Source organism: Brachyhypopomus gauderio, chromosome 14, assembly GCF_052324685.1.
Source record: "Brachyhypopomus gauderio isolate BG-103 chromosome 14, BGAUD_0.2, whole genome shotgun sequence".
In the NCBI taxonomy this organism is placed as follows: domain Eukaryota; kingdom Metazoa; phylum Chordata; class Actinopteri; order Gymnotiformes; family Hypopomidae; genus Brachyhypopomus; species Brachyhypopomus gauderio.
Window position 1 is genome coordinate 14,211,879 of NC_135224.1, and position 23,111 is coordinate 14,234,989.

The 23,111-nt window shown below is 42.3% G+C and overlaps 2 protein-coding genes and 1 long non-coding RNA gene across 5 annotated transcripts in view; 2 read left to right on the plus strand and 1 right to left on the minus strand.

Annotated features, from left to right (window-relative positions):
• The window catches only part of lmbr1 (limb development membrane protein 1), a 33,994-nt gene extending 30,467 nt beyond the window's left edge, over positions 1 to 3,527 (plus strand). The window contains exons 17-18 of one of the 3 annotated variants that reach the window (XM_076972061.1): positions 584 to 718; positions 753 to 3,527. In XM_076972061.1, the coding sequence (XP_076828176.1) occupies positions 584 to 669 (86 nt within the window). In that variant the 3' untranslated portion in view covers positions 670 to 718; positions 753 to 3,527. Of the gene's footprint in view, positions 1 to 583 lie in introns of all 3 variants that reach the window. The other 2 variants (XM_076972062.1, XM_076972060.1) reach the window with 2 other exon arrangements.
• On the minus strand, positions 2,919 to 10,867 carry rnf32 (ring finger protein 32). Its single transcript, XM_076972063.1, has 8 exons — positions 10,741 to 10,867; positions 9,102 to 9,315; positions 8,702 to 8,841; positions 7,158 to 7,190; positions 6,881 to 7,005; positions 6,560 to 6,668; positions 4,632 to 4,820; positions 2,919 to 3,797 (listed from the first exon to the last, which is right to left on the minus strand). The coding sequence occupies exons 1-8, from the start codon at positions 10,747 to 10,749 to the stop codon at positions 3,600 to 3,602; spliced, it is 1,017 nt and encodes a 338-aa protein (XP_076828178.1). The 5' UTR covers positions 10,750 to 10,867; the 3' UTR covers positions 2,919 to 3,599.
• Positions 10,834 to 17,655, plus strand: LOC143474556 (uncharacterized). The gene is made up of 3 exons (XR_013120810.1): positions 10,834 to 11,055; positions 11,910 to 12,101; positions 17,336 to 17,655. It is a non-coding gene; the product is annotated as an uncharacterized LOC143474556 (long non-coding RNA).
• The last annotated feature ends 5,456 nt before the right edge of the window (positions 17,656 to 23,111 follow it).

A 23,111-nucleotide genomic window follows, 5' to 3' on the forward strand; every position in this document is an offset into this window, starting at 1 on the left:
TCTCTCTCTCTCTCTCTCTCTCTCTCTCTCTCTCATTGTCTCTCTCTCTCTCTCATAGTCTCTCTCTCTCTCTCTCTCATTGTCTCTCTCTCTCATTGTCTCTCTCTCTCTCTCATTGTCTCTCTCTCTCTCATTGTGTCTCTCTCTCTCTCTCTCTCATTCTCTCTCTCATTGTCTCTCTCTCTCTCGTTGTGTTTCTCTTTCTCTTTGTATGTGTGTCTCTCTCTTTGTGTGTGTCTCTCTGTCTGTCTGTCTCTCATTGTCTCTCCCTCTTGGTGTTCTGTGTATCTGTTCCTGTAAATCTACCGTCCTACCAATTCTCCTATTCTCATAATGATACATCTGTCTAATCTGCAAACAAACTGCAAATTAGGTGCATACACGCGTATGCACACACCTAATAGAGGATGCTCCCAGGCAGATAAATCCTCTGAAAGTGAATGCGCTTCTGGTGAGATGTGGGTGAGGGTTTGGGACACCGCTCTGACTGGACCAGTCTGGATGATGGTATGAAGGTATGAAGGCACACGCCTGTCCCACTGGGCCTCTTAATAAGGGCTTTCTCTTATCTCCTTGGTTTCAGGTCTGGATAAATTGAATCTGTCAAACAGCCCAGCAGATGCAGAGGCGGGCAAACCATCAGCCAACGGTCATCAGAAGACTCTCTGACATGCATCCATGCACTTCAGTGCTCTCCTGTTTGTTCGTTCTCTCTCCCCTCTCTCTCTCTCTCTCTCTCTCTCTCTCTCTCTCTCTCTCTCTCTCTCTCTCTCTCTCTCTCTCTCTCTCTCTCTCATGCCCCCTCACACTCAGTCCCAAAGAGCATATTGTATTTTTTCAAGTAAAGAAAGGTCAAATAAGTGGAGGCGTATTCTCTAAAGCCTTGTACATGAAGATGTTTCCTAGTTAGTCTAGCTCTAGTCTAGTCATCAGACTAGAGCAAAATGAGTGTGGTTAAGCTGGTTTGACTGTAGTGTCCTTGGCAGTGAGACTTGTCCATCATCCGACTGGCTGTCCAGGGTTGTCTCCCATGTCTGCAAGTGTCCTCTGGACATACTGGTGCACCGTGGTCGTTTTGTACCCTACTTCCAACTACAGTTGCAGTTGTTCTTTTAATTTAAGATGCCACCTGTTTTTCTTTCATCCGACATTCTGCTGAGCTAGTCTTGACCTTTTCCCTCAGGTCATGCTGACGAATGCATGCTTTTCCCCACTGTAACCTGTTTTCTTTCTTGTTTTTCATGGGTGCATTTTGGACCTGTGCGATGGGCGCCCACATAAAACATTAGTCGGTACACTTGATGAAAAATCTGATCTGCATGCCATCATCACAACCTCTTATCTTCTTATGCTTCATAACATTCAGACTGTGCATTTTTCTAAAAGCAGCTGATAAGTATGGATTAAGTGGGTTTACTGTGGAAAGCAGAGAACATCTCTTGGATCAATAACCCCCTCTGCGGGCTTTACACGGCAAACAGATCAATGATGGTGTCTTGGCCATCACAACTCCCAGTACAGGGAAACGATTATAGGTGAATGAATTATAGGTGCCTGTAAACAGTTGTGGTTTCATGCAGTCTGCCGACTGTTCCTTGGGTACAGGACAGCAGATGAGTGATGGGAAGGCGTGTTGTGGCGCTCAACCAAGTGCGTGAAGAAAAGGTTGCTAGGCCATTATGCTTAGAGTTATCACTGTCAAAACAGAGACGGGGCGAGACTTTCAACGTGGTCGTCACATGAACAGTGATGAACAGGCTTGCCTCATTTGTGCTAACATCCCGTCTGAAGATGCAGTGTGTGAGCGGAGAGCTACTGCTGCCAAAGGTGCTTCGTTCCATGTCCCGTGTGTGTGTGTGAGCGCACAAGTGTGTGTGGGTGAGTGTGTGAGTGAGCGCTTGAGTGTGTGCGGTGAGCTCGACCAGCCTCAGCTGGGGTATGATCAGTGCAGACTGCTGAGGAATACGGCAAGCAGGTCTCAGGTCATGACAGTCATGACGGGGGGGGGGGGGGTCAAGTTCAATGTGAATTCTAAGGTATTACACTTGCATACGCATGTATATGAGCACATTCTGCTTTATAAGTAGTGCTTGTTCACTGAGACCAGTGTAGGAGAAGGTCTCCTTGTGAAGGGCAGCACCAGGTGTGGAGAGTTGATGTGTTACGTTTGTTTACCTCTTTTAGTTCAGTGTAGTTTACAGTCTTCATCCGGCTTCATCCTTAGACTCGTAGGTCATTCTTGGCATTTCTTTTAGATAAGTCATTTACTCAGTAAGAAGAAAAAAAAAGTAATATAAATGTACTTGTGTCTGTGTGTCTTTTTGGCAGAATGTACATATGACATTAGGTCTGTCAGCCTTATGTACAGTCTGTGATATCAGTAGAATAGGCCAGTCCGTTGGTCACTCTGCAATGTTGGTTGTTGTCAAAGATTCACCTCCGATGCCTTAAACAGGGAGGATTTGATAGGCTTTTGTATTAGTCGTCATGCACTGTGTGGTTTGCACACAGGTGTTTGTTTGTGAGTACGTTTTCCGTGTATAAATGTGAGTGGAGGCGACAGCAATGTCTGTGAGCATCTTTTCTAGACTAATTCACTGTGAACCCTCACGTGACGGTCATAGCATGTGTAAACACCCCCTCGAAAAAACACTTCAGAAAAAGGCCAAAAGAAAACACCCGGATAACAATTATCGAACAAAGAAACCATTTCAGTTTGGATAAGGGTTTTTTATTCTGTGAAAGTTTTCACATGAGGGGCACTGAATTGAAAGCCTGTGAAAAGGTAACGTTAAAACAAATCGCCAATACATTTTAAGTCTGAAAGTGTGTGTTGATTGTGTTGTGAATGAAGGGCTTTTTTGGGAGGGTGGGGAGATGTATAAAGTATGCCGTTTTTTTCCTGTTTTGCACAAGGATACAGTGTTTTGTACAAAGTGGGTCCGTTATGTCTTGTTACAAAGGGATCATACAGTTAGTGTGAACAAAGCTCTCTCTTTCTCTCTTCCTTCTCTCCCTTCCTGTAACTGAGATAATAAAGGACCATAAATATCACAGATTGACAGATTTGTTTTCTAATTTTATTACACTAATTAATCCTTCACCTGTTTATTCCCTTGGGAATGGCCAGTCATTTTTCCACTCTGTTCTCTTTACTTTCAGGTTAAAATCCATGAATTTGGATGATAAAACTGGGGTCTTTAGGATTTAAGTAAGAATTAATTTGTAGAATCTTAAGTCTTCATAAATTCATGAGCTTAACTCAACACTTTTACTGCAAGGCTTATACAAATGTGAATTTGAGTTGTGCATGTGTTCAGTTTAGCTGCGTTTCTCCAGATGAGACCAGTGCTTGAGAGGTCTGTGATTATCCTCTAGTTCTTCCTCCACTTTCTGTCTCTGTGGTCTCGATCTACTCAGAGGATCAATGCAAAGAGAACTCCCCGACCTCTCAAACTGTTCCGTGCTTTTAGTTTACATTGTACTTTTTTTCCTTCGAATTACAATAAAATATGTGACTTTGTGGCTTCATGTGTGTTTGATGATGTAACGAAGATGTTGAATTTGACTACATATTAACGCCACACGTTGCTGATGTCCTACACAGGCTTGGTAGTATAGGGGCAGCGACATAGGGGACATTTGGGCTCACCGTCCAAACAAAAGTGCTCGAAAGTTTGGAGGCAGGGTGTGTGGAAGAGGTGGGAGCAGGAGAGGAGCAGGAGGGGCCTGTTGGCATGGCTCACCCTCAGTGGGGTCAGGCAGATGGGGCAGTCCTGGACATCTCGCTGGACAGCCTGCAGTCAGAGCACACACTATGAGAGGTAGTTTCACTGTCGCTAATTTCAACTTTTTAAATTTTTTTGGGCGACGATACTTTTTTGTTACAATTTGAAAATTACATGGGATGGATGAGGAAGAAAAGATTGATTACATTTTTTTGTATAAAATTACGTAAAGGAGGATTAACAATAGGTCAGTGATGGCCCCTGAAGCCCCGATCATTAATGCATCCAGGAAACCTGATTAGCGGGAAGAGCTGGATTTATGTCACCAGCATAAAATACATTTCAGCTCATATACAAACTTTGGCAACAGAAGGTAGGCGCACGGCGCTAATCATTAACCTTTTGAGCTCGCTTCAGGTGCCCGTAAGATTTATAGTTTGTGACCAAAATGTTTGGGAAGCCCTGGGTAGTGAGAAACTCGATAGGGCAGTGTGGCGAGAGAGTCTGGGTCAGTCCCACACGTTGAGACACTGCCCTCCTTCTTCCCTTTAACCTAGGGGACGTTTTCAGTGAGAACAGTAGTTGACACCAGGAAGAGCTTCTTGGTTTGTCTCCTGCCCTCGGTGAAAACCAAGAGGCCGCCCCGACCTTGGAGCTCGCGGCTTTCTCAGAAACGCTGCCTTATGTCCCCTCACTCGTGAGCACGGTGAGTGATCATGTCTTGGAGAACAGGTCCAGGCGAATTGAAACGTCTACGGGGGAGGGACGGAGGCTTTGCTGGCGGGCAGGCGGGGGCACACCAATCGGAGGGGCAAAGCCCGAGAGTGCCTGCTCATGGGGTTTAGGGCCATTGATGAGCGGGTCTTTTGATAAAAGGATGCGTGTGTTTGTGGGCATGGGTACCTTCTCCTGAGCCTGCAGCCAGGCGCCTGCGTCCATTTCACAGACATTTTCACAGACGCTCGCCAGCCTCGCGTCCAAGCGGCGGAAGACCTCCCGGCTCTCCGCAAGGTTACGATCGATATCACGCAGGAACCCATCCACGTCGGCAGGACCGAAGGCCCGCAATAACTTCTCGGTCAACTCATGAACCTGATCAAAAAACGTGACACAGGTTTGGGAGAAATTGCCAAATCTGTGACAGCTCAAGTGATTGCCCACAGGGTTAGGCTGTTAAACATCTGAGCAACAGAAAAAGATGTGTTGGAAAATTTCTGATACAAAGTCCACATGAACCCAGCAGGTGCCACTGTACGGCAGGGCCTTGGTGTGACACGCAAGTTTTTTTTTTACAACTCTTCCTGATCAGTAATTAAACATACGCTAAACATCCGAATGAGTTGAAGAGGTAGAGCTCCTCAAAGGGAAGACAAACAGAACTCAGCCGTGTGACCTTTGTCTCACTATTCAGAGGGAATGGAGCAGGTGCAATCAATCTTAATGTCACCAATCCGCCTCTCTAATGTGTTGACTTATGGTAGGTACCTGAAAAAGGAGCTAAAGGAAAAACAGGGAGCAGTTGATAAGCAAGGCTCACTGCCTACTCGCCTTGGTTCTGTGCTTGTTGGGTGGGTTACCATAGACGTAGGTTACATAGACTAACAGAAATGCAAACTAGAGCACACATCCCATCTGCTGCCAATGTGAGCCACTTCATATCACTCTAAGCTGACAAACATGCAGACATTCTACCAAGTCTGTGAAAAAGCTGATATTTTGTGTGTCTAAGCTCTTACATTTTATCATAAGCCTTAATAGAGCCTTTTGCTTCATGCCAGACACCTGGTCAGGGTCAAATCCCAGCAAGGGAAAAGAAACCCAGTTGGTAGCAAGAGGTTTGAACTGCCAGTCTACAGCTTAATTTTAAGCTATGTTCTTATATGGTGTGCTGTAAAGCCCATCTGAGTTTCTTCTCAGGAATGAAAAAATGAAAGGAATACTGGAGAGGTGGGATTTATGGCCTCCAACATTTAAGAGGCCAATCACACAAGCTTCCCTCAGTTGCACACTGATCTTGTGTCTGATGGCTAAAACTACATTTACATAACTACATTTTATGTAACTAGATTATAGTTCACAATCTAGAACAATCGGGAGTTTTTCCGTTGACCACCATGTCTCACACAGTAACTCCAAATGACCATGTAGGCTACATGTGAATTACATAAGCTCACCACATTATTCCCCACATGTATATAGTTTCAGGTTGTAGTTCTGTCTGCCTTGTGTTAAGAGGTTCGCAAAACTAAAGTGAAGATACAAGCAGCTTCTCAATGAGGCTGAAAGTGTACCATCCATCATGATAACCAAAGAAGAGACAATATGAATAATTTATGTGCTATATTTTCTACTATCATTTCCGAAGAGAAAGACTTTTTAAAAGGAATCCGTCCAGTGCGTCAGAGCCACACAGGCGCTCTTCCTAACAAGGACATCAACAGCAGATCACAGGGTATCAACAACACACACTCTGACTGGGTTTAAGCAAAAGATGAAAAAGCAACGCAAGCATGTCAATATACATGCCAAACGTACTAAAAATGTAAAGGTGAAAAGGCTTAGAAAGATTATATAAGATTCTAAATACAAAACTTCCATTATGCTTACTTTAAATGTATGTTGTTAGGCACAAGTAGAAAACAAAATTGGTCACTCATAATGCAATCCAAGATGTATTGATATATTACTCATATGATAATCATATTTCAACATTAATCACTGCATTGTTTGTTTGAAAACTGGGTAGACAGCCAATTCTCATAACATTTATGGCATTTTATGGAATTATACTGAAAGCACCAGTTTCGATCAAGAAGCAATCAGCATTTTACCTTTGCCTCCAAGAATTGTCGTCTTAAGCGTGTGTCATTTGGAGGACGCTGCTTCCGGACATTTTCATACCATTTGCGGGCAATGTAGCCACGCCAGCACGCCTGGATCCTGCGACAGAGGTGGGGGCACATGGGGAGGGCACAGAGAAGACCACAGAGACACCTCCTGTAATGCTTCAGCATGCATTTAAGAAGGTGAATATACCCTAAGTTGTACAAACACACACTGTTGGTATTAATGTAACACTGGGGACTTCGGCATGAGGGACTAGGCCTGCTTTTATGAGTCGTAGCAACATCTGTGGCCCATGGCCGGCACACCTGAGAGCGCACTTCTCCCTGTAAAGCCTGGCGCCATCGTGGATCTCTCGGGTCTCGTACTGCTCCCTCCTGCACATAGGACAGCACTTTCTGCCCGAAAAGCGCTCGAAGGCCCGCAGACATGTCTGTGTGTCAGACACAAATCTCTCTGTGATGTGTGGTCACTGACTGTCTGTCAGGCCAACACACAAGCTTAGCATTTATAGTTCAATAGATCCACAGCTATTGTGTTCATCATGTGGGAAGTGTGTCCATGGTGATCTATGATTTAACTTACTTTGTGAAATACGTGAGAACAGGAAAGCAGAACCTGTCAGGACATAAAAATGACATAAATGAAAATAACTAAATAACGTTCATTTGTTAACTGATTTTTTTTTTATGTGAGATCAAACATATAGAATTACGGATGTTACGTAATATTTCAAAATTCAAGACCTTGCCATGAGTACCTTGGGTACTAACACACAAAAAACATAATAAATAAAAATATTTGTCAGTCCCAAATTACTCATATCAGAAAGCTGAACAACTTTATTGGAATATACTGTATATATGCAACAATGTTGGTAAAATCTCACACCAGTAGAAGAAGCCATATCTGGGTCAGTTTGAGGATTATTATTGAAAGCTTTATTAGTTATTGACTCAGGCCCAACACCACAATTTCTATTTTCCAAAAAACTCACTTTTAATTTTGTTACCCTTTCAATAGTGGTATACAACAGAACACTGGTAGATGTGTACAAAAACTGTTTTCTGTTCTGTTTGGTCACATGTCTGCTCACACGGGGAAAATCGAATGACTGTTGTCATGTCTAAACGATCCAGGCACGGACACATTTCCTAGTGTCCTGCAGCGATGGGATTGATTTCCAGTCTATTTTCTAAGCATTTTTAGGAAGTACTCTGTGTATATGTGTGTGCGTGCAAGAGTCTGACACTTATTTGGAACTCTTATTACCCAGTACTGTCTAATCTATATAGCAATCTAGAACATTTAAACTTAAATAATGATTTGCCACAGGCTGGCTGTCTCGAGTATATTAACAGGTAATATATTACAGTTTGCAAAACAATCATTATATCTTACATGCTATCAGCATTTTATATCTCCACTGATTTGTGTGCAGTAATTACTATTAGTGTAAATGGCAATTATATAGAGAAATGACAACTGCTTTGATAACAGTAACTGCTTATTAACTTGTTAAAAAAAAGTGCTATTTTTCAATCCAAGGCAATTACTGTGCTTTAATTGATCTGAAATTACTAACAGGTTTGTTTTGTTTAAGCCTCAAAGTCACACACACACACACACACACACACACACCTGTTCTCTAGACCTCAACACCCCCCCCCCCTCACTTCACAATGTACTCCATTGCAGCTCCCAGCATGCCTAAATTAATGAACCACACCTGATCCAGTTCTATTGGTCTGAAGGCGATTAATGAACAACACCTGATCCAGGTCTATTGGTCTGAAGACAAATGGGGATCATTTGTTGGGTCATGAAAACAGGGCTAAGAAACACTGAATAACAGGAAAGCCAGTATGTGGTTAAAAGATGTCTATGATCAATAAAGATCAAACATAAATTTTAAACTGAAAACTAGTAGACGTTAGGTTGAAATTGTCTTTATGTCTGTAGACTCCATTAAAGTATGTGGGTGAACCGGTAACAATCTGGACTTCAGGCAGATCATACCGATCATTTGGAGTATTGTAGGCCTAAGAAAGCTAAACAGTCAAACGCACATGCTGGTGGATACAAGTACACAGTGATCATGGCTGTGGTAGTTTATGGGTACACTGTACCTGTGGCTGAAGGCAGAATTTCTCTTTGCAAATGACACAGGGGTGAACAGAGTCTCCTTCCTGGAGAGACCTAGAATTGATGTCTGTCCATTCGGCAGCCGTCAGTCTTCTAGGAGCTGCCACCAAGCCTAGTCTCTGGGCTGCACACAAGAAATGTCAAAGGAGATAAATACATGCCGCCCTTATGAACAACTTGTCCCTTACTGAAACGTCAAAGATGAATGTCTCCAAGGTCCCCAATAGCACATATCTTCAGCTGCAGTACTCTGCACAGTCAGTTATGACACAGCTCATACTGGAAATGCATCACCTCAGCCATTTGTCAGCAGTCTGTAGGTTTTCTTGCATGTATCTAAATATGATATTTCTGTAGTGTGAGAGGACTAGGTTCTCAACATACCCAGTGTGAGTGGTGGAGGTGTTGGGTCCAGGACATGTTCTCTTTCATCTCCTTGTGTGTGTTCAGTGTGTGTGCGCCTGAATTTGGGTCGCTGGACTCTGTGGGGTCCATGGAAACACAGGCCCTGTAGATTTGGGTTACTCCGTATGATGTGGTCCTGTAGTGCTGCTGCTGCTAATGCCAACTTCACTCCCCCAACTTCAGCGCCATGCCCCTGTGTGGCATGAATGAATGTGAATGTGCCATATTTGTCAATTGTGATTTTTCAACACAATCTAAATTTGTCCTCCGCTTTTTACCCATCTGTGCAGTTAGAACACACAGACGCACACACACACACACACACTAGTGATTACTAGGGGGCTGTGGTGCACACGTGCCCAGAGCGGTGGGCAGCCCTAGCCCAGGGAGCAGTTGGGGTTAGGTGCCTTGCTCAAGGGCATCTCAGTCATGGCCTCAGGCCTGGGAATCGAACCCACGACCCTCTGGTCACAAGACCAGTTCCCTACTACTGGAACATGACTGCCCCACATGAAGGTGTGTTTACACAAAGCCTTTTCTCATAAACATATACAGCTCAGAGTAATACAGAATGTGCATATGTTATTCAGTTCGGGGTACACTTTGAAGGTGGCATTGTGTCTTGCCGTTGCTAGTATGCTGACTGGAATTATTTTAAATAAGAGTAATGTTACAAAACTACATTTAGTTGGTTTACTGAACTTTTCACCTGCAGGTAGTTAGAACGATTTTACAATGTATCTAGCTAGCACTTGAGGCACCTTTAACATTAGCTAAGTTAAAAGCATCTCAGATAACAGGAAATTATACGATTATTCAGCCCACCTTGCCTAATAAATTACACTCCTAGCTAAAACAATTGCAAGACAAGGTAAAGCAACTTTATTTATATAACACATTTAATACACATTGGCAATTCAAAGTGCTTTACACAAGAAAAGAAGCATATTATGACCCGAGGTCTATCACCTCGGTCATTGGCAAATAACTTAAAATAGGCTTCAGTTTACATATTTGTCTTAAACATTTGACTAGGTTTTTGCCTTGGAACACATAGGCAACATCCAACTGACATTGGTGTAGTATATTCAAGTTAGTAGGTGTTGTGTCTGCACATCCCTGTCACTGTAATTCTGGTTAAAAAAAAAAGTTCAGTTGTGGTTGTAATCTTATAACCTACACGAACGAGGTTCCATTTCAAGAACCGTGACAGCAAAACGCCGCCTTCTTATAATGGAAACTGCAGGCAGTGGCACCTTCGGCTCACTCTGCGACAAATCCAAGCACTTCCTAGCTTAAGTTAGCTAGCTAACTAGCTAGTTAGACGAGATTTTCCAAAGTCTTGCGTTGTTTCACCGCACTGCACACCTTCACCGTTAACTAAAAACGTTATTTGAGCCAGAAAACTACAAAACTACGCGAAACAAGTTGGCTCGTAGCCAGCTAGCTAAAACAGCAGAACCACTGATTTATATTCATATGAATTACTTTGAAGCTAAGTAGGTAACGCTAAATGCTAGAACATACACACCACACAAACATTTTAAAGATATGACTTTAAATGTACTTTAGCGTAGCGAACGTAGCTAGACTACAGGATTAAGTTCAAACGCTTTACCTTCTCCATCGTCAATAAAAGGTATGTTAGTTGGTTGCTTAGTAACGACGTTCCTTCCCAGACAATGTAGTGTCTTTTTTTTCAAATGTTCATAGTAATTTATTGCTGTGAGAGTTTCAAGCTACAATGTGATCTTAAAAGTGATTGTTTACATCGGGTTTATTGCATAGAAACAAGTATTCTTTGGCACATGTCATTGTAAGCTGTTTGAAGAGCTCAAAAGAAACATTGTCACTAAAATCAGGCACCCGATGTATATAAGTCTATTAATAATACAAGCAGGCTGCGATTATAAATTTGGTCTGCATTGCTCCGGTAGGTTAGCTTTCGACAACTAAACACAAGTATAAATGCTGTTTTATTGTACTAATATTGTTTAGTTTTGTTTTATGGCATTTATCACGAAGAATACCTTGGACAATAAACTAAGAAAAGGGGTTAAATGTTTATAACATATACAGGTCAGTTAGTGCCTGTTAAAACATAAATAATAATTATTGAAATAATTAATTATAAATAACTCTATAAATTATTTATAATAGCTATAGAAGCTATATAGCTATAGACACCTATAAAACGTTTCTCTGTATGGTGACCAAACCCATCCAGCTGTCATCAAATGCTAAAACACACAAACCTAAGCTACACACATACTTGCAACATGAGCTCATGTCTCACGAATTGGCCATTTTGAGATGACTAACATAAGCAGTAATAATAATAATAATAATAATAATAACAGATTATGCCAAAGTGCTGATTTCAGAGGGGAATCTGAGCTGTTTGATGAGCAGAGAGAGGGAAAACCATATGTATACCATGTTCATCAGTTTTCTGGACAAATGTGTGGACAAACTTATCAGTAGGCTAAATAACTTAGAGGTCACAATCAAATGCCTGTCATCTGTTTGTTCTCTTACTCCCAGCCTTTCATTTGTGTTTTTAAGTAACTAATCACTTTTTGTAAAAAGAGGGCATAGACCCAATCCACACCATAAAGGCTGCTTTCTTAAAACTGTCATCAAAATGGCTTTCAGTGCACACTCTCATTTTCAACAGGGACAACTGTTTGTCTTTGCTCTCTCTATAAATACAATTTTTAAAGGGCTTTTCTGTTTGGCTTTCTTCCCTCTTGAGCCTCTTCACCTGTTCTGTGGTATTTTGAAAAGGGAGAACACGGTGTGTCGTGCAAACAGCTCATGAGTTACAGAACGGAGGAGAAAAGAGAAGAGTGGTGTGGCGGTGTGATGTTTGGAATGGGAAGCCTCTGCTCAACCCCTTTGCAAACTGGAGGAGGCACAGACAGACTGAAAAGGCCCAAGTAATCCAGCTATTTATCTCTGTTCAAAGAGGAGAAGCAGGTATGTGATGTGAAAAGCAATGTGTCCAGATACCATTAGAAAGAAAGCACATGAAGGAACAGTCATTGTTTACTGAGCTTGTAAACTGACAATAGTGGTTGAATGACCAATTGAAAGCAAAATAAATTTAGAAACACCATTAAAGATGATATGATTGTAAACCTACACAGGACTCCAATGAACCTTTTAGCAATAGAAGACTAACAATTCATGTATAACCAGGAGTGCTCTATTATCTACACTGGAGTTATTCATTATAGATGAAAGAAAATATGGGAAATAGAAAGGAGGGATATATGTGGCATTTATATTCCAGGATGTTAGGATGTTTTATTTTTGCGTATTCATTAACAATGGGTTATATATATAATGATTCAACTGCTCTATAAAACCTATATGGGTTGTATAGAGCAGTTGAATCATGGCTTATGTTAGTAGATCCTTCAGCGTTTTAGTGTTTTTGTGTTTTTTACAATCTGTCTGTGTTCTCACACAAAGAGCCCAGCTCTCATCTACATGTTTTTTTTATTTTTTTGTAACTTTTTTGGCTGTGTACATGAACTGCATTTAGATCCACTTGGAGGCATTTCATGAGAAGTTAAACAGGGTTTAAACTGTGGAAATACACAGTACACTTTGGGTCTACTAGAGGGAGACAACTCTTCTCCATCTCCTCAGTGGCAAAATGCATTTCACATGCAGCTATCCTAATGCAAAGGCTGTGGAAGTAATAGACGCTTTCTTCGAATATGCATTGTGAAATATAGCATTGTCTGCTTTTGAATAATTGCATGGGGTCTAAGTGGATGTTAGGGTGTTATAGTTAATTGCTAATTATGTCAACTGTAGAAATGACCCTGAATCTAGTTTCCTCTGGTGAAGAGCAGAGAAAGATATCAAATAATTTTATGAGTTGACTATAACAGTTTTGTAATATGACTTTAATTACCTGATGGATAACTGCTCCTTGGCTGGTTGGAAAGGGAACCAATCAAAAGCAGAAGACAGAAATGCAATACTGTTTGCTGTAATCTGTTGCATCATCGCTGACTAAGTAAGCCTGTAAAAGTAATGAAATAATTAAAATAAATAAATAAAATAGCAGTCCCTGTGTTTGGAGAGATGGAGGTCCAAACTGATCTAACATGTCCTCTGAAAATGAAATACAAATCACTGTTGGCTTTAGGTTTTTTTATTTCATCCACTAAGTGCTACATTACCTCATGCTTTGGACCTGACAATGGATTTCCCATAAATACTCTGTCGGCCAAAATGACAAACAGACCCACATATCACAGAATGTGGCAGAGCCTGTTAGCACTTGAGAAGTTATTGATCAGTCACAGTCACTCTGTCTGAGGGGTCCTCCTGTTGCTCACTTTTGGTTTCTTCTGCTGATGAGTCTTCTGAACTTCACATTGTCAGTTAGAAAGGCTGATTTGAGATCGCAACACGTGAACCCGAGAATCAGAGCATCCGCCGCTGTGGACCAGTAACCTGCAGAGTTGCACAGTGAACATCTTCTTCTCCACCTGGTTCATCAACTGGCTACTGATATCTGCAGTTTTCTCCCAAACCATAGTCAAAAGGAAAACCTTTGCCTCAGATAATGTCTGAAGTGCCTTACAGACACAGCTCTAAACTTGAGTGACATAATTTCTCATCTGTTGGCCCCACTATTCTTATCATATAGATCACAGGACTAAAATGAGTTGGTATAGTACACGTGTGTGTTCTTAATTTAGATCAAAATGAGTCTGCAAGTTGGGGATTGCTGAGTTAGACTGTGAGGGTCACAAAATATTTCTGCTCTAATGCCACAGGGAAACAAAGTGCTATTATGTTCTTCTATCTTCAGGAAACCAGGAGAGCAAATCACAAAGTCACACAATGATAAAATGAGTTGATTCTTGTCTTAGAAGTCTATTGTAATATTACACACTACATACACACCACATACTATTGAATGTTCCCACCACCAACATGGCTATGGCCAGAAATCTGTTTGCTCATATGGGATAATTCCTGCTGTATTCGTTGCTGTTGTTCTCCAAGCCACTTAAAACTCTCTGAGTGCCAAGCAGATTTCACTTGAATGTCGCAGTGGTGTATGCCAATCGGCACAGCGCTCGTAAAGCCATCCCCGTACCCGTAATGGCTGATAATTGAGCAGAATCCATCACAGCAGCTGAAAATAGGCAACTGTAATGACCGTAAATTGCAGGCCAGGAAGGCTTAACATACGATGCTACGTTGGTCCCCGCTGTGTCTGAGAGCCTCCTTAACCTCCCGCTCAGAACCTGCCTCGCACTGCTCCTTTCCCCTCCTGCTGATTTCATATATGGGGCCAGTGATTAAAATTATAGCTTCTGAAGCGCTTACGCCACATTATGGGTCTGCAAAAAGGCGGCGATGCTGCCGCTCATGATCTCCCTGCACTGGGTGTCTCTCACCTGTAGCTGGATGGGACCCGAATTCTGTCGAAGACGGGAGAGCCGTCTTTCTGGAATAGTGAGAGGTGTAGTTTAAAGGACAGCTGCTTCCAGCCGGATGTACTTGGCTTGTCTGATCCCTGCATCCGTTCTCTCCGATGTTTACAGGATGCAGAGCAGCTCGGCATAGAAATCAACATTTTCAGCACATGCGGATTTATTGCGGTAACCATTAATGCTGTCAGTCCTGTGTGCAAGCAGGCAATTAACTCATCTCATTTAAAATGGCCATGTAAAATAAAGATAAGCCCAAAGAGTTTCTTCCATGTCAGACATAAATCACAGCTCACTTCAGGTGACAGCAAATATGGTACTGAACATCGGAGGCAGCAGTTTGCCTTGGCTTGGTGGAATGTGTTTGTAGTGAAATCTCGTAAATGCTGTATTTCTCTGGGCAATAAGAATAAATAGATCCCAAACCACTCTCTAGAATTACCACATAATTGGGGACTTTCCGAGCACTGTAGGGTAACACTCTTACCAAATGCTTGTTTTTGTGCTGGAGCACTGAAAAGGGTTTTTTTGACGCCAAATGTTGTTTCGGATCTGCTGGATTGCAGTGATCCAGACAGCAAAGCTCTCGGAAGCTCTGGAAAGCTCTGCAGATCTGTTCCTGTTGTAAGTGCAAACATGACTGAGGTTTGTGGTTTGCCAGAATGTTTCTACATTGCCAACATATTGCATTTATTCTAGATATTGTTTCTGTATGACCCTTCACCGTGGCAACCACAAGACTTCAATTTTGAGCTAAATCTTGAATTGTGTCGTTGAATTGTTCTGATTGCTACAATCACTGCTTTAACCATGTCGGCAGAATTTATGCAGACTCTCCTGTCAGTGAAATTATAGCCCTTTTGTTCACTTCTTTACATTTCTCTTCTCACTCAAAATCCAAATGATTAGACAGTTGAATCCCAGCCCATGGAAAAAAAAAAACTCAAAAAAGCCGTCTAAGTGACACATGTTGACTAACTGTTCAGCAGTAGAGTCATTCAGCAGAGCTCAGGAACTTCAAAGCGTGTTGAGGTTGTGCCAGACGAAAGCACTGCTTTGACCTCGTGTTGTAATTTCAGACGGTGATGACAGGTAAACTAGCACTGCATGTTTACTTGTTTTTCATTGTGCCGAAGTGCAACGCTGTGTTGCTTTTTCTCCATTAAACTTGGCCATTCAATTTTAATGAATGTTCTTTCTCCCCCCGCCAAATTGAATGATCTTTACACATGACATTTTCATCTTTATACATGATAAATAAACATGATGGTTTACTTGCATTTGTATACTCTGCCAACGGATATGTCGTAATACACACGTTTGTAGGATATTTTCTACCTTGACTGCTTGTGTGATACAGAAGCTACAAAGATATTCCGCAGCAGAGCCACCGACAATCACAGGCACTTTCCCGCTGCTCTCAAGATTCTGACATTCAACTGACGTCTGGTAACAGCCATTCAAGCTGTGCGTTTCAATACGGAGCGCTGAAACATACCTCAGCCATGCCACAATGTTTGAAGCATATTTCCCTCCCTTTCTTAGAGGAAGAACGGCAGATATGCTCTGTTCCAGGCTGTTAACGTTGAGAAAACAAGATGTCCTGAATTGCAATGATGTGAAAACACATGGTAAAAGATGGAAATTTGTAGGCTGGACACCAAAGCAATATCAGTCAAATCTGGAAAATCATATTTGCTATGTATTTATTTGCATAACATGGTTTCAGATCATGTAATTACTTCGATTCATTTTGAACTGTGACATACTATTTTAAGAGCACCTGTTTCAACATACCAGTGGACATATTGCCTAAATGCTTCTAACTTCATGGACATTTTCACAGTGACCATATTTTCTGTTAAGCATTTGATGATCAGATGAGATGGACAAGCTTCAAGTGCCAACAAATCCCCAGTTAAAAAATATCCTCACATTTCAAGTCTTCAGGCTGTATGTATTGATGAATAAAGCAAGTGTTTATGTTTATAGACATAACATGGATTCATTCAAAGCACAGGTATGCTTCCATCAGATTAATACCGAAATCTTATGAAGCCCTAATAACTGTATGGATCTTTGGTTAGGATTAAGGTACTTGACAAATCAAGTTCATAAAAAGCATAAAGATAACTATCCTGTCATGTATCTGCATCTCTCAGTGGATTGGTAGATTGCCTCAGGAGTGACAGATCATTGGCCGATGGCCTGGTGTGTCGTACCTTCCAAAGTAAACAGGTGTGTTTCTTGTCACTTCACACCTCCTTAGCCACGTCTCCCCGATAAAACAAAGCAGGGAGGAAGACATTTGAGCTGATTCCTCTCACAACTCCTATACGCACCTAGGCCATTCTAAAGACTGTAGTCCCCACTCTGAACCATCCAGAACCAAAGCACAGACTCTAAGATCAGTCTTATAGGTATATTACCCCTTTTTCCCCCCACACCTGATAGCTATGGTGGAAACTTCTTGTGTCTTCCAACAAGAAGTTTGTGATGAAACCAATGCCCTCATATATTGACTGCCGATTATTTATTCACATAGCATTTTTAAATTCCAGGGTCCTCTTACGAGACTAAGAGGTCCTTACAAGGTTTACACAGTGTACTAAGCACTGATGGTACATAATGATGATGTAAAAGGGAGAATGCTTATACCTGATTCTACCCACCCCCAAAAAAGGTTTTATTGGCTGTTAGACTTGGTTGACAGTTCCAATTGGCTGGTTGATCTATCTCACATTTCAGAGTGAATCAGCGGGCCTGCCCACTTGTCAGCAAGGGGAAACAGAAGATCAAGGGCATGGACACACGACATGTTTACATTTTTCTGTGATGTCCCACTCCACGTCTCTCATCCACCTCGCTGAACACGCAAGCAAGCCAGGGATGAAGTGGAAGAACAGCACCCTGCCAGAGAGCCCCTGCAAGTCACGTGACCTCTTCACAGGATGGCTGGGATTACTGCCATTTCGGTCAGCTTTCCAGCCTTCATAAACTTCTTTCAAATTTCGTATTTCTATTCATCCAGCTCGAAAATGTACCATGTATGGCCATTTGAGAAACTTGACTTGGAAATAGCAGTGGCAACTCATTTTGTTTAGCAGCTGTTGACACCCCCCCCCCCCCCCCCCCCCGATATGAACAATTATTATTAAGATTTAAATTCTTAAAATAAAGTGGCTGATGTAGATGGCAGGGAGTAGGAGGTATACTGTCCTGTGAAGGAGTGTTTCCCTGCACACGAGGAGCCCTGCTCTGTGCATTTTATGGGTCATGTGACCCCAGTTATCAGCTAATTAGCAAGCCCTTCAGGAGCTGCGGCAGGGAAAAGCCAGTGTGTTGCAGTGGTGGAGTTTTCTAAGAGCTGGACTGGGACAGCCTCACGTCAGCAGCGGTGACGTCGGGGCGTTCCGGTGGCCGACCTGCTGAAGATGATGTCCTCTACAGTTCCTCAGACACGTTGCCTGCACATCAAAGGGCAATGACGAGGGGAGAGATGAAACAAAACAGATGAGGCTCAGGCACATCAAGCTTTGCGTTCTCTTCAAAGCTTAATTACAGCTGTATGGGTGATGAGAGACATATCACACAAGGCCCGTGATTAATAAACAAACCATCAAGGGACTAAGAAGTTCCTGCTCATCACCCTGATGTATATGCTCAGTGCAAGAGGACATATCAAAGTGTACACCTCAGACTCTCTTTCACACACACACACACACACACACACAGAGATATCAAAGTGTACACCTCAGACTCTCTCACACACTCACACACATACACATATCAAAGTGTACACCTCAGACTCTTTCACACACACACACACACACATATCAGTGCACACCTTAGACTCTCACGCACAAACACACACAAACACATAAGCACATAAGCATAAGACTAATGAACTAAACAAGATGTGTGTGTGTGTGTGCGTGCGTGCGCAGGGGTGTGTGACAGACATGCTCTCTCTCTCCCTCTGCCTGCCTCTCCGCCCGTCTGTCTTTTAACCTGTCTCTCCCAATTCCTCTCACACACCTGTTCGAGTGACAGATGATGAGAACGGAGTGACACATGCAGCTTGGATGAAGTGAGGAACGGCCTCAGTCATGCTTTTATCTTTCAGCATCGCACTAGACGGCTAGAGCAGGCTGTGCTGGGGAAGGCTTGCATTCACACCGTTTAGTAAACAGACACGCCTCTCCGAGACAGGGCAGAGATGGAGTTACTAAATGGTGTAGCGGGAAAACACAGCAGGGTGACCCACGGGTGAGGTCACGTTCGAATTCCTCCTTTGAACGGCTTATGTGTGCTAAGAGCTACACACTGGATATTTACACATGCACATAGTCATCAAAAGTAGGTGGTGTGTATGGAATATGCTGACAAGAGGTTGTCACATCTAAGTAGATTGCATTTAATAAGTAGGTAGCAATGACAAAGTGGAAAGATATGTTCAGTAGAAGTCCTGCCCAAATGCTTAATAAAGTCTGAGCATGTGCACGTTGTCATGGATATTAGCCTTTGGTGCGATGTGCAACTCTAATCCTGGTCAGCCAAGATTCTCCTTCACATTTACTTGATGTAATGATGGATGTAGTAAATAACTGTGGAACAGTAAAAACACTAAAAGCATTGTTAATCCAAGCAATGCAAATGTCGCCAATGATGACAGCTCAGTTTGTATTTGTATATCAGTATCTCAGGAACGAAGAGACAGAAGGGAAGTTTTATTCCTTTTCTTCCTCTTGGCAATAATGGATGGTGAACAATAGCAATAAAGTTACATGAACCACCTGTTGAATAAATGAGAGCTGAGGAAGCTAGGTGAGCACTATCGTTTTGCAGAGCGATTCGAGTTAAGCAGAGGAAAGGAACGTGTAGTCCTGTCCAGAAGGAGTGCAGAAGGATGTGCTCATGGGCAGGTCACTGAAGTCTCCGAGACCCCCAGCCCTTCACATGTACAGCAGCAACGCAGGGCTCCTTCACCCCTCCTGCAACGTCCCGTCCTACGAGAGGCGAACAGGTAAATGATTGACTTGGGGCGTACACACTGGCCCCGACCGCAGTAAACAACCGTGAGCGATGCCTTCTTTAGAACTAAGCATTTACCCAACACGATTAGAGTGTTTAACAGATTATCAATCTAATCTGATTTTCTGTGTTTTTTATTTCCTTCTGGGAATCCTCACGAATACATTCTACACAGTCAGCCTACATACACACCTAGATTTATTAAGGTAGTCTGATAGAGCTGACAGGCCATAAATATAACTCGGCATATGAACCTGTTACAGGAGCAGAAACTTCAGTGCCTTCATTAGTGGGGTTGAAAACAAACATGTCTAGCCTAAAAAATTAAGATTTGAAGCTCAGGGTCATATGCATTTATTTCATTATTATTTTGCAGAAGGAGCTGCTCAATGTCAAATAAATGTATGTATTTATATAAGTAATGCTTTGTCCTTTGTGATGAGGTGTTGTGATGTCTGATTGTATAGAATATTATTTTGAAAATAAAACAAAAAAGGAATTAAAGGTTTGACCAGCCATACCTTTAATATTGCTATTAAATAGAATGGCCTCCATTTTGTGTATAGCATAAGAATTCAAAGGCATTCTCTTCTAGCTCCTGTTGTAGCAGTGTGGCAATACTAAATAAATGGATAGTAACTTGGCAGTGCCATCAGCACAAACATCTCATTGGCCAATTCCTCTCACACCACTTCCTGCTCTATACAATCAGCCCGGAGGAGTTGAGAGTTGAAATTGGTTCTGTCCATCAGTGTAGATGCTGGGTAAATGGACCTGCCTGAAGCCAGCACTGTTTCATCTCAGACTCTGTAACTGCACAGAAAAACGAGGTCTTCTAATTTATACTGCAACAATGGCAGTTTGCTAGAGGAGCGCAATGCTTGGCTACCAGCCATGACTTTTCACCTTTATATAGCCTTTTATGAAGCCTAGTCTACGGTTGGGCTGATACACCATGCAGGTGTCCATCATCGATGACAATGTTGAGCCAGCATTGTAATGCCATAGTAATGCTTTATATTATTGTTTTTAGTTTGCAGAATTTATATCTCCAGTTTCAAAATTGTTTTTTTTTATGCATGACAAATTTTGCCTAATTACAAAATAAATGCTTTAGTGATGGTTTAAGTTTAAACTGAGGAAAGACTGGTCTATGTCATGAACTACAGCTCATGTTATTATTAATGAAATAATCATTTGGTAATCCCACTTGTTCAACAGTTGTTTCTAAACCCCCAGCAGTTTTTGAAGTGTGACACATGCACAGTTCCTCAGCTTCAGTCTACTGGTTTTCATTTACCAGTATAATGTGCTGGTGGTCACAATGCTGTTTGTTTCCACTGCATTCCCCACCTTTTAATGAGGCCACTCTGTTGGTCAGTGTTCATGTAAAGGAGACCGAGCTGAGTGGCGGCTCCTCCGATCTGCCTTCTCCCACCGGCCATCTCCCTCCGTCTCTCTGGAGGACAGCTGTCCCTGTCTTGGAGTGTTTGACCAGTGCTAATGAGGAGAGGCTTTGTGGTGCAGTGGTGTCTCTGTATTGTCTCGGGACCAGGCCCTCTGGTCCAGCGGTAAGTCCAGACCTTTCTTCTTACAGGCTTCTCATCAGGAGAACAATCCCCTTCAACTGAATGGGATTAAAGCTGTGTGTGTGTGTGTGTGTGTGTGTGTGTGTGTGTGTGTGTGTGTGTGTGTGTGTGTGTGTGTGTGTGTGTGTGTGTGTGTGTGTGTGTGTGTGACAGAGTACTCTGGGAAACAAACTTGTCTCCCTTTGTGCTCTTACATAGGGCATCTGGGCCTACTTTAAGCTCATCTTTGTAGATGTAGGTCCTTCTTAGGTCCTAACAACTTCAGGGTGAGGACGGGAGGTCTGTTAATTGACAGGGATGGCTCTGTACATGAAGACATGCATGCTCTTTAAAAAGTTGACATTGGTTTTTAGGTTTCCTTAAAATCTTAAGAATTTCAAGCTAAATTTCTATTCAGTTATGTGTATGTCACGTTAAATCTAATGTGATGGAGAAGGGATTTTTTAAATGAAATGACAGGCAGTATAATCGTGCTAATGTACCGTATAGCTGCTGAGGAGCATGTAAAACTTCAACTGAACTACACTGGATTTCAAGAGCTTTGCTGCGATACGTCAGTACCTGAAATATTATCATTGGCGTAGACTCATTCTTTATACTCTCCCTGGATTTCACCTATATCCACCTTAGAGAGTGCAGACACACTTAGAATAATACATTGGATAACATAAAATTGTTTAATGACCTGTTAAATCCTGGTGTGAATTGAACCATCAGTCAGTAATAATGTCCATGAGTATGGTAGACACCCTGTGTGGCAGATTATCTTCCCCATTTGAACAACAAATCACACTGAATGTCATGTCAGTCACGCTTGATTATCCAGTAGATCAGCAGTAGTTTCCTGTAATCTTCCATCTGCTGCAGTCTGTGACGATCTTCCTGAGTAATGTGCAGTCCAAGGTAATACTACTTCGATAAATGTTGTCTGTTTACAGGTTTAGCTTCAAATTACCCATTTAAAGTAGTACTCACATTTGACAGGTTTTTTGTCAAATTTGCACTGTCATAAAGGGGCTGTAATAGGCACCTGTTTGTCATATATCAGTTGGATGCTGACAGACTAGAGACCAAATCAAAAGCAAAAAAAAACACTACTTGTTTAGACCCCTGAGAAGCGTGGCAGAGGTATAAATGATCAAACCTTATCATTGCTATTACTAATGATGAGTGCTCTGAGTGCAACAATAGTAATTTTGCCATAAAGCTGTCATCAGTTCATTAATCTCTGGAGGCCTTTCCCCTCCTGTAGCCCAAGATTTATTAAACGCTCTGAGGCACGAGACTGGACTTGCCTTGCCCGTCTACAACACATGAGCCATCCTCTCTCTCTCTCTCTCTCTCTCTCTCACTTTCTCTGCCTCTCCACCCCCCCACCCTCCTGTTCTTTCTCTCTCACCTCTTACTTCTGTTTGATCATCACGTGTTACAAAAGTCACTTTGTTTTACCGGTGCTTACGTTGGCCAAATGTCGCGATCATACAGGTTGTTCTTACAGTTCACAGCTTCGTCTCTTCTGACCCCCCCCCCCCCCCCCCCACCTTTTCCTTTCCATGTCTTTCGACTGTGTTCCCCGTGCTGTCTTTTGCTGCTGAGACATGCACACCCAGTGCCTCAGGACCTGTGAGCCCTGCCTGCCAACAATAGGAATTCCCCTTGCCTCCACAGAGCTGAGCGCTGGGAGGCTAGCTGCAGCTCATCTTCTTTTAGCTGTTCAAACAGCATGGCAGAGCACTGCTCACAAACGCTGCCTAGGGTAATAATGCAGGTGTCTGTTATCTGTTCTCATTTGAAGGACAGAATGAGCCTCTTCCATCATTTGAGCATTTAAATAAAGAATCCCCACTGAGTCAGAAATTGGTAGTTAAGTGATTTTTTTTGCAGAATTAGGGAAACAAAAC